This window comes from Mytilus galloprovincialis, chromosome 3 (genome assembly GCF_965363235.1).
Source record: "Mytilus galloprovincialis chromosome 3, xbMytGall1.hap1.1, whole genome shotgun sequence".
NCBI classification, from domain to species: Eukaryota; Metazoa; Mollusca; class Bivalvia; order Mytilida; family Mytilidae; genus Mytilus; species Mytilus galloprovincialis.
In genome coordinates, this window is record NC_134840.1 from 94,518,306 (window position 1) to 94,535,115 (window position 16,810).

Here is a 16,810-nt window from a genome sequence, read left to right on the forward strand (position 1 = left end):
ATTATCGGTTGTAGAGTGACCTTTTCGAAATCCAGCTTGGTTGTATGAAATTAAGGAAATTTCATTTGCAAAAAAGGTTAACCTAAAATTAATTATTGATGTAAAGACTTTTCCTAAACAGCTTATTAATGTTATTGCTCTGAAGTTATCAGGATCCATGGTATCTCCTTTGTTTTTAAAAACTGGTCGTATTATACCAATAGTCCAGTGCTCTGGGATTATTCCGGTTTCTAAAACAATGTTAAATATTTTACAGTAAATATGTACCAATGCTGGAGTTGAATGTTTTATATACTCATTTAAAATATTATCTAATCCTGGTGATTTGTTATTCTTTAAATTTTTTATTGCATCAGTTATTTCAGCTTCCGTAATCTCATCGTTCAAAATTGAATCATACAAAGCATCATCACAAATAGAGTTAAAATCAATATCAATAGCATCATCAGCTGCATCGGGTTCATATTGATTCAATTTTTTAAAATATTCGTAAAATGTGTCAATAGGAATTGGAGGGTTCTGTTTAGTTTGACCGGAATATTTTTTAAGAGTCCTCCAAAAGGCTTTTGTGTCAGATTTCGAGTGGGATCTAAGCTCAGCGGCACATTTTTCTTGATACTTACCAAAATTTTGATTTAGTGTTTTCTTATAGTCTTTAGCAGAAGTGCTTAAAAGTTGTTTGATCTCTGCAGATTTTTTATGCTTATATGTATTTTTAACCCGATGAAATGCATTTCTTTTTTCTCTGCACTCGTTATTAAACCAAGGTTTTGTATTTAATTTAGGTGGCCTTTTAGACCTATTATTTTTGCTATCACTAAAAGCGTCAGTGGCGCTATTTACTAAGAATTTACAAAGGTTATCAATAAAACTATTTATCTGATCGACATTAACCTGTGTGTTTTCGTTCATTTTATTCAACATGATGTTAAGTTCATTCAATGAGTTATTGGGATCATCATTTATTTCTTGAATAAATTCATTTGTTTTATCTGACCTCCAACGAACATGTTGGTCTTTTGATTAAAAGTTAAGTTTTTCTGATGATTATCGTTATCTATTTTCATTGTAAAATGGACTCTATTATGAACATCAGAAAACATTGGGTTAAAATCAATTATTTCAAAATCTGTAGTTATATTAAAACTATTAGGTGAAAGTAACAGATAGTCTACCATGCTAGCATCTTTACATGTTGTATGGCCTATACCATTGTCTGAAAAAAGACGACCATTTGCTATAAATAGGTTACATCTTTTACAAAAATCCAATAATTTTGTTCCATATTTGTTTACACGACCTGTATCTTTATTAAATCTTTGTAAAATATTATTTTCTTTTAGTATAGAATAACTCGAAGTATTATCATTAATGATATCTTCTTCAATTTGTAGTATTTCTTGTAAATTTATATCATCATCAACATAATCCTTCAAAGAAGAAGTTCTAGCATTGAAATCCCCTACAATCACAATATTTTTGATACCTTGAGAAAATATTAACAATTCTTCTTCAATTTCAATGAATGATTCATCAGATGAATATTTTGAGAACTCAGATGGAACATAAGTACAACCAAATAGAGTATGTTGATCAAGAGAGGATATTTGGTTTGAAATTTCAATCCATTGAACAAATTCAGAATCCGACTTTAAAAACCGTAAATATTGTTTGAGATTTTTTTTGAAAATAATAAGGATACCTCCTGATTTGTTTTTAAATTTCCTTCTGTTTTTTGCAAAGTAATCATACTCTCTGGGTAATTCCAGCACATCAAGGTTATCCAATTTAGTTTCTGAAAACACTAAGATATCATACTTTGTAATAAGCTGGTGAAAATCGGGGTTCAGTAATTTTGATTTTATACCACACACATTAAGATGAGTTATTTTAAGTTTATCAATTCGCTCAGTATTGTTATCTAAAGCGTTGCCAATGTCCTATTTTGATTTTTCGGCAGTATCCGATTCAGTACAGGTTCTTTTTGATCGTGGTGGTATGGGTGGACTGTTTGCTGCTTCTCTATGTTGTGGCGTACTAGGAGTTCGTTGATTGATAATTTCTCTGTCATTATTTGCTGGATTGATATTGATGTTTTCCGGATTGAACAACTGACCATTTATATATAGTTTGTCGCGAACAAGCCTCGCTTGATTCCCTAAACTTTTTTCCTTTAAAAATATCGGATACAGTTTTCGGCGCCTTATCTCTATCTCCGGAGGGAATCGCTCGTTGATACCGAAGTTTGTATTTTTAAGACGATAGGCTTGTTTCAGCACATGTTCCAATTCCTTTCTATAAACGAATCTTGCAACAATTGGGCGTGCTCCGTTTCTACCATATTTACCGAATCTGTGAACATTTCCTAATGTAACCATGTATTCGATTCCTAATTGTCTATTAATGAAATTTTGTAACTTTGCCTCACAGTCCTCAGATGGATGATACGTTAGACCGTTGAATACCAAATTGTTTTTCATGCTACAGCATTTCAAGTCTAGGACGGTTTCCTGCAGTTCCTTGATGATTGATTTTTCCTGCATTGTGGTTTCCTCAATCTTTTCAATATCATTTCTATTTAGTTCACATTTTTCCAGTGCTTTTTCAACGACTTGACCCATGCCTTCAAAGCTGTTTTCCATTTCTTTGTTATGTTGCTGTAAATCGGCAATATTATTTTCTACTTGATCCATACTTTGGACAACCGATGATAACTGTTGTTTAACATCTTCAATTTTTTCGACCTCTGTTTCGATTTTTGCTATTCTGCTGTTCATTGATAGCAAAGTATTTAAAATCTTATTCAGAACCTCCAAAGTTTTTGGTTCTATGTTTGCCTCCAACGTGTTTGTACTAGTTTCTTCTAATAAGAGTTTTGTATCATTTGGATCCATTTTCAATCGTTTTTGGTAACGTTGTTACGACGCCATCTTGTAGTTAGTGAAGAACAATACCCCAACAATGCAGATTTCTTATAGTGACGTTAAAGTCTTGGTTACAAAATAAAAGTAACAAAGCTCCGTTTTCCTTTATCTCTCAAGTTTGTATTTTGAACATATTTTTAAGCAAAACTAATTTAGTAACATGCAGAATTACTTACTACGAATCTTTCGGACAAATTTCAATTTCTAACTTGGGCAGTAATCACAGTTAAATCGAATTTTCGCAAGAGCGAAAAAAACAGCAGCTATCCGTAGCAACATCCGGGTTGTATAAGTTAAACCCCAAGTTTGTCGTAGTATATACACAATCAATTAGTTGAACTGTCACAATGTGGAGCCATACTGTAATTACTAAAGACTAACAGGTTCCTACATGATGCTGAATTAGAGGTCTATCTATTCTTCCTGTAGTAGGTTAAACTCCATATATATTCTGAATGTTTACATCCTTGACTTTCTTTGGTAAAATTTATGCAATTTGCTCCTGATATTGCAGTTGTATATCATCATAAACATATAAGTTTGGAATAATTTTTAAAAATACATATAAAAGGAATCTATTTATTTTGTAGCCACCTGCAGATTTGAAATTACCAAAGAGAGCAATTGCAATCACGTAAGAATATACAATCAATTAGGTATCACCATGATTCAAATTTCCAGGATGCGCAACAATGTGTATTCTTAAATGTATCAATTGTTGGTCTAACATATTTATACAGCTAGTCTGTAAAAGTCTGTTTACTATATACTGGAATGTGATTGGAAAATAAATATTAACTTTATTTCATGTCAACTTTTATTGTCCAATCAAATCCTAGTACCGGTATATATATAAAACAGACTGAAACTCTGCCTACCAATTGTTTGCAAACATCCAAGCAAACATAGCAATCAAGTTGATCAAAGTTTTGTTTTGCATGCTTATATAGAAGAACTGTAATGATTTCTTATTTCTGAAAAAATATGTAAGTGCATGAAAAACATCACTAAGAAAGCCACAAACAAAATAAAATGGATAGTATTATGAAAATCTTCTCCCCCTCCCAAATTTTTTTGTTCAAAACTAGTGTAAAGGGAGGTAACCACACAATTTAAAAAATCAATTATGCTATTTGCATTTGTTTAGTTTCTCAACTAAAAAAATTAAAGACTCAAAATGTTACTTCTTGACAGAGTAAAATAAAATACATCTATAATGGCATACTATAGTTAAAGGGAAACTTCGCAAAAAAATCAAAAATTGATATTATGTCCATTCTATATAGAAATGCTCAAATTTATAGATATTAAAGTTTTATTCCGCTAGATAAGAGATCACCATCGATTTTAAATTTAGAGTATCAATTCTCTGAGTTCCGCCATTTTGTCGTCTTCCCCGATTAAAAATCCCGATATGTCTATAAACCACAAAGGACGAAAACTACAGTAACCGATGTAGTCGTAATTGCGTGTCGATATCTTGTCAATCGTACGGTTGTTTTATCTGACAAACTAACTTGATACGGGAAATGTTCTTATTTTTTTTAAATAACCATAGTCTGTTATTTTTAAACTGTTAATATTGGAATTAGTTAAAAAGTCAAAGTTTAAATCATAAATAAGTGTTCCGTGAAAACTGTTTTCGTAAATCTAATTCGTTTATAATTCTTTAAAGTAATTCATTTTATTCAAATAAATTCGGATCTTCCCTCATCTGATCACCAGCATGACTAAAGGTATTACTCCCAAAGGTATTGTGAGGGGTGTGAGGTGACACGTCCAGGTATTCAAGCGATTTCCTGTCGGGCTTGCAAGTTCATGCATCGTTTCACTTCTGTAGGTATTGATCAGTGTACACGGCCGATAACTTATAACTCTCCATTTTGAACTATCAGGTGTATAATATACATCTCTGTCTTGCGTGTCCGAAAGTGATATAATATACTAGTCATTACTAAACTCATACGCTTGTTTATAAATAACATTACTGGTGTAAAGAATATTATTTATAAAAATATAAATAATACCAACAAAAAAAGATTTGATAAAATAAAAATCTATTTATTTTTTTCCAAGGTTTAATTTGGGAAAATGTAATATATACTCGTTGTCAATAGTAAAGGACAGATTGGAACATACCAGAAATATTGATTTAAAAAAAATGTACGCACTTGTCGACGATTCATTTCTACGCCTGGATAGAAAGTTACGGAGTTATATCGCAATATAAGATATATACATGTATACATTGAACATAAGAAAGAAACATACATTTTGTGTATATTGGGGTAACAGTTTTGTAAATAGACTAGTCCACGTATGCCAACAGTATGTAATCATCGAATTCGATAGACTATTGTATACCAAAAGAAAAAGAAGAAGAAGAGGACCAATTTGATTTAAATACAGGTCGATTATCATATAATAACTTGCTTCGGTTCATCGAAGTTATGAACATAGTAAAATAACAAATTTATATATCAATTAGATCGTTCTCCAATAAAGGAAGAAATTCGACATCATCACAATTGTTCCGACATTCATGTAAAACATATGCAACTGCATGGACGTACACTAATAAACTCCAAGGGATGTGAATATTTTCTAGGAAAACTTTTGAGTATTAAAGTTTCAAATTGATTTCGGGATTTATTTTCTTTCTTGATATTCAATGACAGCAATTTAAAGAATAAACTGCTTGTTCGCTTTTATAGGGATATTCTTGCCAGTTGAACAGACTTATAATTACATTCAAAAATAGGGAAATTAAGATGACATTAAATTCGTTGTCTTTTTTTTAAACATCTTGGGTCAAATAGCTAAAGTATTATTCGTTGTGAGAAGAAGACTATTTTAATATAAGGACGCTCCTGATTATGAATAAATTTAGTTGACGTTTTTCACACTTGAAAAGAATTTCTATTCGTAATTTTTCGATTCCATTCCAAGAGGATCCTTAAATTTCCTGTCATTTTTTTAAAACATCTTTTTTTTCAAATAGCTGAAGTATTCATGCATGCGTTGTGAGATTTAAAATATTTTGATGAGAACATTAATTCCTAAATAGGTAAATAAAGATCGCTTTGGATGGACTAAATTATATAATTGCAATCTGTTTGAAATATTAAAGGTTGGCGATTTTAATTTAAAAAGGTACAATTTTTAGTTCATACACTCGTGTTTAGAAGGCTATTTTTATTTATAAATTTATTCAATTAAAATAATTCAGTATTTTATCGTTACAAAACTAATCAGAAGTCATAATTCATTTAAAAGTGAGCTTATGCAAAATATATAGAGAATAATACATGGCAATATTCGTATCATATGCCGTATCATCCCGAGATACCAATATCAGCACGAGGGCCTTTAGGCCCGAGGGATGATATTGGTCGAGGGTGATACGGCGTGTGATACGGATTTTGCCATGTATTATTCTGTTTATCATATATTTTTTAAAACCAAATTAAAATTGTAAAAAAATGCATTTGTGCAGAAACAAACTTCACGAAAATTATGACCAAATAAACAATAAAACTTAAGATATTTCTACATCTTATTGTACTATTTTAAATACAAATCGCTCGTCAAGTTACTGGGTAATAATTATTTGGAAAAAAATCGATTTTAGTTGAAATGATAGGACGTTTTTTTTTTTTTTTTAATAGAAATCATTTTTCCCTAAGCCTCAAAATGCAGCAACTGGACGTCATAGGTCAAACGTTGAGGTCATTTTAATTATGACGTCACGCCAGGTATGCGATATGGATTTTGCTATGCGATACGGGGTATGCGATACGGGTTTAGCTATGCGATACGGGGTATGCGATACAGGGTAGGTGATACAGACTGGAAAAAAGAACCTTTATTAGATATACAAAATTGCTGTATTTTGTACTAAATATATGATAAATAAAAATATACAACAGCTATCCAGTTATTGTGCGACCTTATTTCTCCCGTAAATTCATTTTAATTCTTTTTCTTACATTTCTGTGTCTATAACTATAACTGACTCCCGTATATCATTCATACGAAATGTTGTTCACACCTGAAATGCTGAACCGTGACGCCTAGGTGTCACTGAATGAAGATCAAAAGATAAGAATTACATAATGCTAATCTTTTAATTACCTTGAGTTTAACTACGCATTCAACATTCACTAAGTGTCACAAATTAATACACATTTAATTTCCACAGTACAAGCAAGTGAAAATGTTTTCTGGAATGAAGCAAAAAGTTCAGAATACAAACATGTATTTTTTAATACACTATCGATCGTGTCAGTTTCATATTTTTGTTTTGAGTATTTGAAGAAAAAAAATCATAAAAATGTTCTATTGTATTATTTACTTTTAGTTAATTACTAGAATTCATATAAAAAATCCACACATGAATCCTACAATCTAATTTAAAAAGTTGCATGGCTATCACTTACTTTTCGTTGGTTAATAGCTACACCAAAAGTCGTCGATGCGCTTTAAATAGCGTTATTAGATGGTTAACGAACAAGACTTAAATGAGATTAATTTCACTCCCGGCATGCTCAAAGACTTAAACTACGTCACATAAGTCAGGAAGTTTGATAAAATAAAATAACTAATTCCCAATTTTCTCCTTTATTACTTTTCATATCGAAATAAAACTTGGTGAATATGTTTTTTATACGCCCGTCAAAATTTTGACGGGACGTATTATGGTATACAAATGTCCGGTGTCCGTCCGTCTGTCTGTCCGTCCGTCCGTCCGTCTGTCTGTCCGTCCGTCTGTCTGTCCGGCGTAAACATGTCGCACCGTAACTTGAGAACGACTTATCCAAATTTCATGAAACTTAACATAGTTGTTACTTACGATGGTCAAATGATCTGTATACTTTTTGGTGAAAATAAGATTAAGACTTTTCGAGTTACGGCACTTTGTAACTAAAACAGGGGTGTGTTTTTTTCACATGTCGCACCGTATCTCAAAAACGATTCTTGATTATGGCTTAAAACTTTAAACACTTCTTAGTTATATTAATCTTAATATCTGTATACTTTTTGGTGATGATTCAAAATTTCATTTTTGAGTTATTGAGTATTTTGTAAAAAAGGGGGAGGGTTTTTTACATGTCGCACCATATCTCAAAAACGATTTATGATTATTGCTTAAAACTTTACACAAGTCTTTGTTATATTAATCTGAAGATCTGTATACTTTTTGGTGATGATTCAAAATTTCATTTTTGAGTTATTGAGTATTTTGTAAAAAAGGGGGAGGTTTTTTTTTTACATGTTGTGCTGTATCTCAAAAACAATTTATGATTATTGCTTAAAACTTTACACACTTCTTTGTTATATTAATCTAAAGATCTGTATACTTTTTGGTGATGATTCAAAACGTTATTTTGGAGTTATTGAGTATTTTGTTAAATAGGGGAGGGTTTTTTTTACATGTTGCGCTGTATCTCAAAAATAATTTATGATTATTGCTTAAAAGTTTACACACTTCTTTGTTATATTAATCTAAAGATCTGTATACTTTTTGGTTTTGATTCAAAATTTTATTTTAGTGATATTTAGTTTTTTGTAAAAAAAACAGGGTTGGGGGTTTCACATGTCCCGCCCTTTCTCAAAAACAGTATATGGTTATTGCTTAAAACTTTCTCAGAAACTATTTATGATTATTGCATAAAACTTCCACACAAGACGTCGGGCGTATCATGCGCTCATGGCGCAGCTGTTTATTATGGTATTATGAACATAATAAGATGAAAAGTGAAAAATCGCGAATTATCCCTTTAAGTAACAGTTTATAAATGATAAAAATGAAAATATAAAAACTCAACAATCTAACCGCAATGAAATTCTAAGCCATCAGCTCTTTTATTATTAAATGTATGAGATGGCTAATAATCTGTAAAATATGTCAGTTAACTCTCCTAAAAAATCTTCTTTCAAACTTTGGCAAATGCAAAACAGATTTACTATATCCAGGGACTTCATTTTTTTGCCAAGTTTTGATCAGTATATAAATTTACATGGGAAGTTCAACAAGTCATAGAAGGATGCCTGAAATGAATAAAATATTGTATTGATGGCTAGCCAGCCGCTAAACAGCGAAGGTTTCTAGAAATCCTTATTTTAATGACAAAATGTTAAATGTATTTTACATGCTTTTATTTATTTCTAGCAAAACATTTCACAAAGACAGACACAATATTATATCCTACGTATGCTTTGAAGAAGAGGATAGTGCAGGAAGAGCTCTATTATTGTGAGTTACATGATAAGAATTTAAGATTTGTAATTTGAAGATGAATTTATATGGTCAATTATTATTTGTCAATACAGAATTTATTGCAATGTCAATGTGACAGGATTGTAATCACAATATATTTTAAACTCGCACTTCGGATTTTTTGAAATTTTCTCTGTATAGCAAAAAAAAAAATATCACATTTTGGTTTAAATTGATAAAATCTCATAAAAATATATGCACCCAATAATCTCTGAATTGACAGTAGATCAAATTTTCATTGGTTTTTGTATCATACCTTTTTAGAAGGATAATATGTAGGGTACATACAATGTATGTGATCATGAAAAAGTAACTACCTGTAGCAGCAAATTTAAAATTTCATTTACTTTTTCACTGTACTGTTTCTCTAGCCAGTTGTTTGATGGAGTAGCAGCAGATACTCATTTTAAGCTGTGTTGGTGTTGATTGAAATTATTAATTGACATTTAAATAAGCAGTAATAATTTCAAAAATACAACTTTCGAGTTCTATGCATTTCCGTCAAAAACTTTGATTTAAGTGAACATCATTTGTGTGTTTAGGGTCATCGCCACTTCGGTTCCAATTTTGAGTGAGTGATTTGAAAACTATACAGCTACATTGCAAGTATCATTCGGCAAATTGAATTCTCATAATTATCTCTGCACTGCTGTCACTAGGGAATTGTGATTAAGTACCTACAGAACAAATATTATTTCTAGTTTATCCCGCACAATGGCGATCACTAAGACCCTTGATGATGGTTTATATAGTGCAGGTATACAGGCGCTCCCCTCTATCCTGTAAAAGATGTCATAAAATCCCCTCTATCTGGTAAATGTCATCATAAAGGCCTGCATAATTGACGAGTTTTCTCCAATGATGGGCAAACTCTAAAGTGGTCTATTAAATGAGGGTAACACACTTTCAAATATAATATTGCTTTTTTCAGGCCTTTATGAACATAACAAATTTGATATACATAACATAAAAAAATTACAAAAAAATTCAAGCAAACAGACAAAAAAGAAAAATTCACATTTGAATAGAAATAAATGTACAAATCTCTTATGGAGAGTTGTCTTAATGGCAATCATACTACAATTTCTTATTTTTAAGCCCCATTTATGGGCATTATGTTTTCTGGTCTGTGGGTCAGTCCGTCTGTTTGTTCATTCGTTTGGTCTGTTTGTCCCGCTTCAGGTTAAAGCTTTTGGTTGAGGTAGTTTTTGATGAAGTTGATGTCCAATCAACTTGAAACTTAGTACTCATGTTCCCTATTTTATGATCTTTTCAATTTTTATGCCAAATCAGAGATTGTCCCCTATTTTCACGGTCCATTGAAAATAGAAAATGATAGTGCGGATTAGGCATCTGTGTCTATGACCACATTCTTGTTATAATTGACAAATAAAAATGATTAATTCTCATTAACATCAATTAAATTACATCTGTAATTTTCAAAGCATTCCATATGCATATTAAGTATGTTTACTTATGTTACATTACAGAAATGGTCAGGAAATAGATGGGAATCATATCAGAGTGGATATATCTAATAATTCAAAGAGGGTAAGAGACAGAATTTTATCAATATTCAGATGCAATGCAACAAGATCAATAAAAACTTTCAATAAATTTGTGAAAAAAGTGCCCAATCATGTTTACTTATCTGTAATTACTTGTTTTGATGTAAAGACTTTCAGGTCTAATTTAAAAAAAACAACAACAAAAAACAACACATTAATTGTCTTTCTTGTGTCCCTCTTTTTATTATTCTTTTCACTTTCAGTTGATTTTGTGGGTACAGGTAAACCTCAAATTTAAGAGCTCGTCTCACAGAAAACCATGCAAAATTCAAAAAATCGTCCAGGTGGATGGTCAAAACTTGTCTGGTCAATTTAGATTTTTAAGATGTTAAGTACATTAGAAATAATAAAAACCATTTTAGATTCCATTAATTTGTGTCTATATTTAGTAACAGCCTATTTTGCATATTTGACTGAAATGGCTTGATTTTCTACACGGGGGGGGGTCTCAACATGGGATTTTGGGTACAGGTGTGCAGCTGGGATTTTAAAAACACCCCCCATTCATATATTGAATAATTGTGAAATCCCTACCTATACATATATTTCACAGCGAAATCATAACCCATTCATATATTTATCACCCATTGATATATCACAATCGGTCAATTACTACCTATTGATATATTTCCTCGGTAAAATTGCACCCCATTGATATATTTGACGGATCAAAAAAGGGACCCATTCCAGCGGCACATATGTATATACCTTTATATAGGAAGAGACCCCCCCCGTGATTTTCTACCATAAAAACCATTCAGTTGAAGAGCATCTACAAAATGTTATGCACATTGTGTTGGGTTAAAACTTGATAATATTATAATAACAACTATAATAGATCATGTTTTATACTTTTATGAGATGTTTTGCTCTTTTGACTATTTTATAGAATGCTATATATGAAACCTACTTCTGCATATGCTGTTTTTCAATAAAGTTTGGGTCACTGGTTTCAGAAAAGGTGAAGCTAGAAATTCATGAAATTATCTTTATTTTAAACATTGTTCTAAGTTTAACAAAATATAAAAAATCAAGGACTGCTTATAATGGACTGGGGTATGAAATTTTTGCCATTCATCTATAGAGAAACACAGTCAGATTTTTTTGGTAAAAAAGGAATCAGTTGGCATTTTTCATGCCTTGTTCTTCGTTCACCAATAGACAGAGAAAAACTTGATCTTTTTTGTTATGTGCATATTTTAGAGGATGGATCACAGGGTTGGTTCTCTATTGCTAATATACTTGTTCACTTTCTTCATGAATTCAAAAGTGACAAACCCTTATTAGAAGAATTATTCCTGAAAAGTGACAATGCTGCTTGCTACCATTGCACAAATCTTATTTCATTCATACAACAATGTAACAAAGACTTTCCTATCAAAATCAAGCAGTACAACTTCAGTGAGGCTCAGGCCGGAAAAGATTTGTGTGACAGTAAGACCGTCAGTTGTAGACTGCATATATTTAAGTATGCCAATGAAGGACATGACATTTTAAATACTAATGATATGAAAACAGCATTGGAAAGTCACGGAGGTGTAAAAGGGACACAAGCCTGTATAGTTTCTGTAAATCAAGAAGTAGAACCTAAGATAAGAACTAAGATTCCAGGAATCAGTACTTTCAACAATTTCACCTTTTTGGATGATGGAATTATTGTGAAGAAAGCATACAATGTTGGTAGTGGAAAGAAGATAGGTAATGGAACACTTACAGATAAAAACCTTGAAGTAGAAAGAGTTTACAACCTGAAGGTAATTTAGAGTCCTGTTAATTACTGATATACATTAGATTACATAGAAGTTAAAAACTATATGTCACTGTATGTCAGCCTTCATCAATGAGCAAAACCCATACCACAGGCAGCTATAAAAAATTCTATCCTTCAGAGTTAAGCAAGCTGCAAATTTAAGAAGTTGATGAATGTTTAATAGAAACATTTTATAGATTTCTTATATATATAGGCTATATATAAAACAGACAACTGTTAATAGATTTTTAATAGATTTCTTATATATAGGCTATATATAAAACAGACAACTGTTTCTAACAACACAAATAAGTATAGTTAATTAAAAAATAATATTCTTATCCTCTTATGGCTCATCTCGTTCAAAAGACCAGGTTGATGTCTTAGATATAGAAAGATGTGGTTTGAGTGCTAATGAGACAACTCTCAATCCAAGTAACAATTTATAAAAGTAAATCATTATAGGTCAAGTTACACCCTTCGACACTGAGCCTTGGCTCACACTGAACAGCAAGCTATAAAGGGCCCCAAAAGTTATAAGTGATAAACCATTCAAAAGATAAAACCAATGGTCCATCAACAAAATTATTCACTTCTGAAACTACTGGTCATTTTTTGGATAAAAAAGAAGGCCACACTTATCTGAAGTCATTAGATAAGCTCTTCAGGCTCCACAGAGTTGCGGGTTTTTTATTTGTTCATATGCAGTTGCATGAATCTGTTTTCCTAAAAATGCAGCTACAAATGTTTCATGTTTTTCAGATAAATGATCCTTTTCCTGGAGCACATGAAGTAGGAACTGTTTCACTTAACCAGCACCATGTCGATGAAAACACCACTAATGAAAGTGTTGCCAACGAAGTTTCTGAAACAGTTGGAAATGACCACATTTCTGAAACTGATTCATTCTTTTCATGTCCAGATCCTTCATGTCAGAAGATATTTGCCAAGTGTTTCAATCTTGAAAGACATTTAGCAATTGGAAATCATTCATATGTCACAAATTCATGTACAAGTATGGACGAAGCTGTAAATATGTATGCCTCAAAATGTGAAACACTCAGGGAATCTAATAATTTATTAGTGTCAACACTTACATCAGATACTGAACTTAAGGAGGCTCGAGGGTATAAAAATTTCAGAAAAAAATTAAACATTTGTTTTTCATTACAAATTTTATTTATTACCTTTTGTAGTTGTTACTTTATCATATGGTACAAAAAACATTCAAAACAATTAATTCGTGTTGGCTTCAGATGACTTTTAAAATGTAAACATCATTGAAAAAGTTCCAAATTATCTCCCTTTGATGGAAAAATCCCATTTTTTGGCTTTAAAATTGAAATATCTCTTTTAACTCATCGGTGACTTACATTTTTTAATATAATTTCGATATATGCTGTACTTAAACTAAATTATTGTAAAATTTGAGCGATTTCTGTAATAAATTTCTTTTTTTATTTCGATATTACATTTATTTCTCCTATTAGTTCAACAGAACAAAAACACTTTTACAAAGATGTATGCTTCTTTCGAAGGCAGATTGTGAGCGCAAATGAACGGTGACCCCATTTTTTTATTTTATTTTTCTATTAACTATAAGATAAAGTTCATTTATAGAAAAATATAGAGAAATCCTATATAAATGATTTAGACCCGCGAACCCCCTTAATATTAACAGTAATTCAGAGGACAGAATGGGATGGGCTATAAAAAACAAGAGAAAATCAACCCGATTCTCACTACAAGTAAAAGATTACTTAATTCAAATTTGTGAAGCTTGTGACAAAACTGGAAAACGTCCAGATTGTGGTTCTTTATCTGAAGAAATAAAGAAAGCTTGCAATGAAAATGGGGAAAAACTTTTCATAAAAGAAGAATGGTTGAGCAGCACACAAATTAAAGGATTCATTGCATCCTATTTGTCTAGAAAATTAAAGTTATCTGATCATGACACTACACCTCCTCCATCTAAAAAACAATCATTTTCTCGAAATGAATGTGTGCTTGAAGAAGTTACAATGGAAGATGACGAGAAACTTAATGAAATTGTGACAGCTTTAGAAACAGATGACTACAATGAAAATATGAACAATATGGTTGACAATGTTTTCTTAGCTATTAACATACAATCATAATCATAGTGTCTCAGTATATATACAAAACTGTAGATATTTCATAGGTTTATTACTTTAATGATGTTCTTACATGACTTAGGACAGGTTTAGGAATTTGTGTAAAGTTTTCTGACTCTTTTGTTTTTATGCCCCACCTACGATAGTAGAGGGGCATTATGTTTTCTGGTCTGTGCGTCCGTTCGTTCGTCCCTCCGTTCGTTCGTTCGTCCGTCTGTCCCGCTTCAGGTTAAAGTTTTTGGTCGAGGTAGTTTTTGATGAAGTTGAAGTCCAATCGACTTCAAACTTGGTACACATGTTCCCTATGATATGATCTTTCTAATTTTAATGCCAAATTAGTGATTTTACCCCAATTTCACGGTCCACTGAACATAGAAAATGATAGTGCGAGTGGGGCATTTGTGTACTGAGGACACATTCTTGTTTTAATTTTTTTTAAAAGGTATCCCATACATGCCATATAAAAATACATTTTGACAATGTTTGAGCAGATTCTAAATTTATTTTCTTTTGCTTTTTAGACCCAAATCATACATGTACTAAAAATGCAAATATAAAGTTAAAGTATGAGTCAGACTTTTTTTTTTTAATTTAATATCTGGAAAAGGAGCACATTAAAGAATTGATGAGTTTAGCCTATTTTGTTCCTGAACTAATATTCCTCTTACTTATACTGCAAGAACTATAAGTCTTATATTATATATTTTTTATTCTCTTTTTTTTTGCAATTTTTAATGTAAAAGATTATCTGAGTTTGACTAGTTGGTGTCAAAGAAGATAACATCATTTCTCATAATTTTCTTTTTCACATTGGAATAATGACTTAAATTGAAAGTTTTTTTTTATTTTGCATTACTGTGTAGATACAACTGTGTTGTATTTAAAGTTGTCCATCTGTACTTGTTTATGTAATGTTTTACTCATTTATGTTATTAATATCCTGACTGATGTTTTATATTGTAGTAGTTTCTGATTTCTTTTTTTGTAAATTTTCAGAAGTCTTATTTTAATTAGCAAGGTTGATCATTTAATAATGTTTACTGAAATTATGATTTGGAATTTACTTATATAAAAATATAGTGTATTTTCTTTAGTCACATTGCAAATAGGAGTTATCTACCTTTATTTCAAGTAATTCACAAATAATTTAATGAAATTATACCTTTATAAAAGATGGTATTTTATATTAAGCTTATAAACATTTCAGATTCTCATCCAAAAATGGTTCAAGTGCAAACAATCAGATCATGCAGATAAATTAGTGTTAAAGCTGAAACAATACAAATATATAAAAATACATTCTTAAAGTTCTTTGTGTACTTTGATTATTTGTTCACAGGATTTTTCTGATTTGAATTAATCAATTGTATTGAAATGTGGTAGAAAACTAGCATTCACCTGGTAGATTTCAATGTTGTATCAATAATTTGTCATTTTTATTTTTTTTATAAAGCTTTCCATGAGTGCTTTTAGCACTTTGATTTTATGTTTGCAGTATAATATTGCTTTAAATTACAGAAAACAACATTTGTATTAATAAAACACTTGATTTGTAAAATCTAAACCAGTAGTTATTGCTTTATTTAGAAAAAGAATGAGTTTATACACTGAAAATAGTATACAAATACAGATTGAAATATGTAGAGGACTAGCTGTACTAAGAAACAAACTACCGATATTTCTAATTATTTGCCGTGGGTGGATTTTTTTTATTTCTTTAACTTATCAGAGAGGTTTATTTTGATACAGTTAACTTTTAATTACAGCTTCACCTTTTCGCCATTTTAGCATTTTTGTCAGGTGCTTATTTGGCTGAAATAGCCAATTCACTGTACACCAGTACTATGAATAGAGAAATTGGACTGCCATAGAAATAAATATATATTAATTATTCTGTTTTTTTCTTCCTTATATAATGGTTTTTCACATGAATTGGTAAAAAAGGATATTAATCCTGCCTATAATTGCTTATTTTTTCATTGAAAATGATTAAAAAAGACTAAAATTTGCCAATTTTCCCGTAAAAAATGGTAAAAAATAGATGGCGCTGCAAAACTCCGCAATCCAAAAAAATTCAAGCAAAAAATTTTACAAGTGATATTGGCATGGCCTAAGCAATTGTCTGTACCAAATTTCATGACATTCTGTGAGAA

At 30.9% G+C, this 16,810-nt stretch overlaps 2 protein-coding genes across 4 annotated transcripts in view; both read left to right on the forward strand.

Annotated features, from left to right (window-relative positions):
- Positions 1–16,810, forward strand: part of LOC143069436 (uncharacterized) — a 36,183-nt gene that overhangs the window by 14,761 nt on the left and 4,612 nt on the right. For all 3 annotated transcript variants that reach the window (XM_076244067.1, XM_076244068.1, XM_076244066.1), the window contains exons 6-8: positions 3,515–3,558; positions 9,097–9,180; positions 10,695–10,755. In XM_076244067.1, coding sequence (XP_076100182.1) covers positions 3,515–3,558; positions 9,097–9,180; positions 10,695–10,755 — 189 coding nt within the window. The remainder of the gene's footprint in view (positions 1–3,514; positions 3,559–9,096; positions 9,181–10,694; positions 10,756–16,810) is intronic.
- Positions 12,226–14,660, forward strand: LOC143069834 (uncharacterized). Its single transcript, XM_076244639.1, has 3 exons — positions 12,226–12,526; positions 13,285–13,649; positions 14,453–14,660. Exons 1-3 carry the CDS (start codon positions 12,281–12,283, stop codon positions 14,658–14,660), a joined length of 819 nt encoding a protein of 272 aa, XP_076100754.1. The 5' UTR covers positions 12,226–12,280.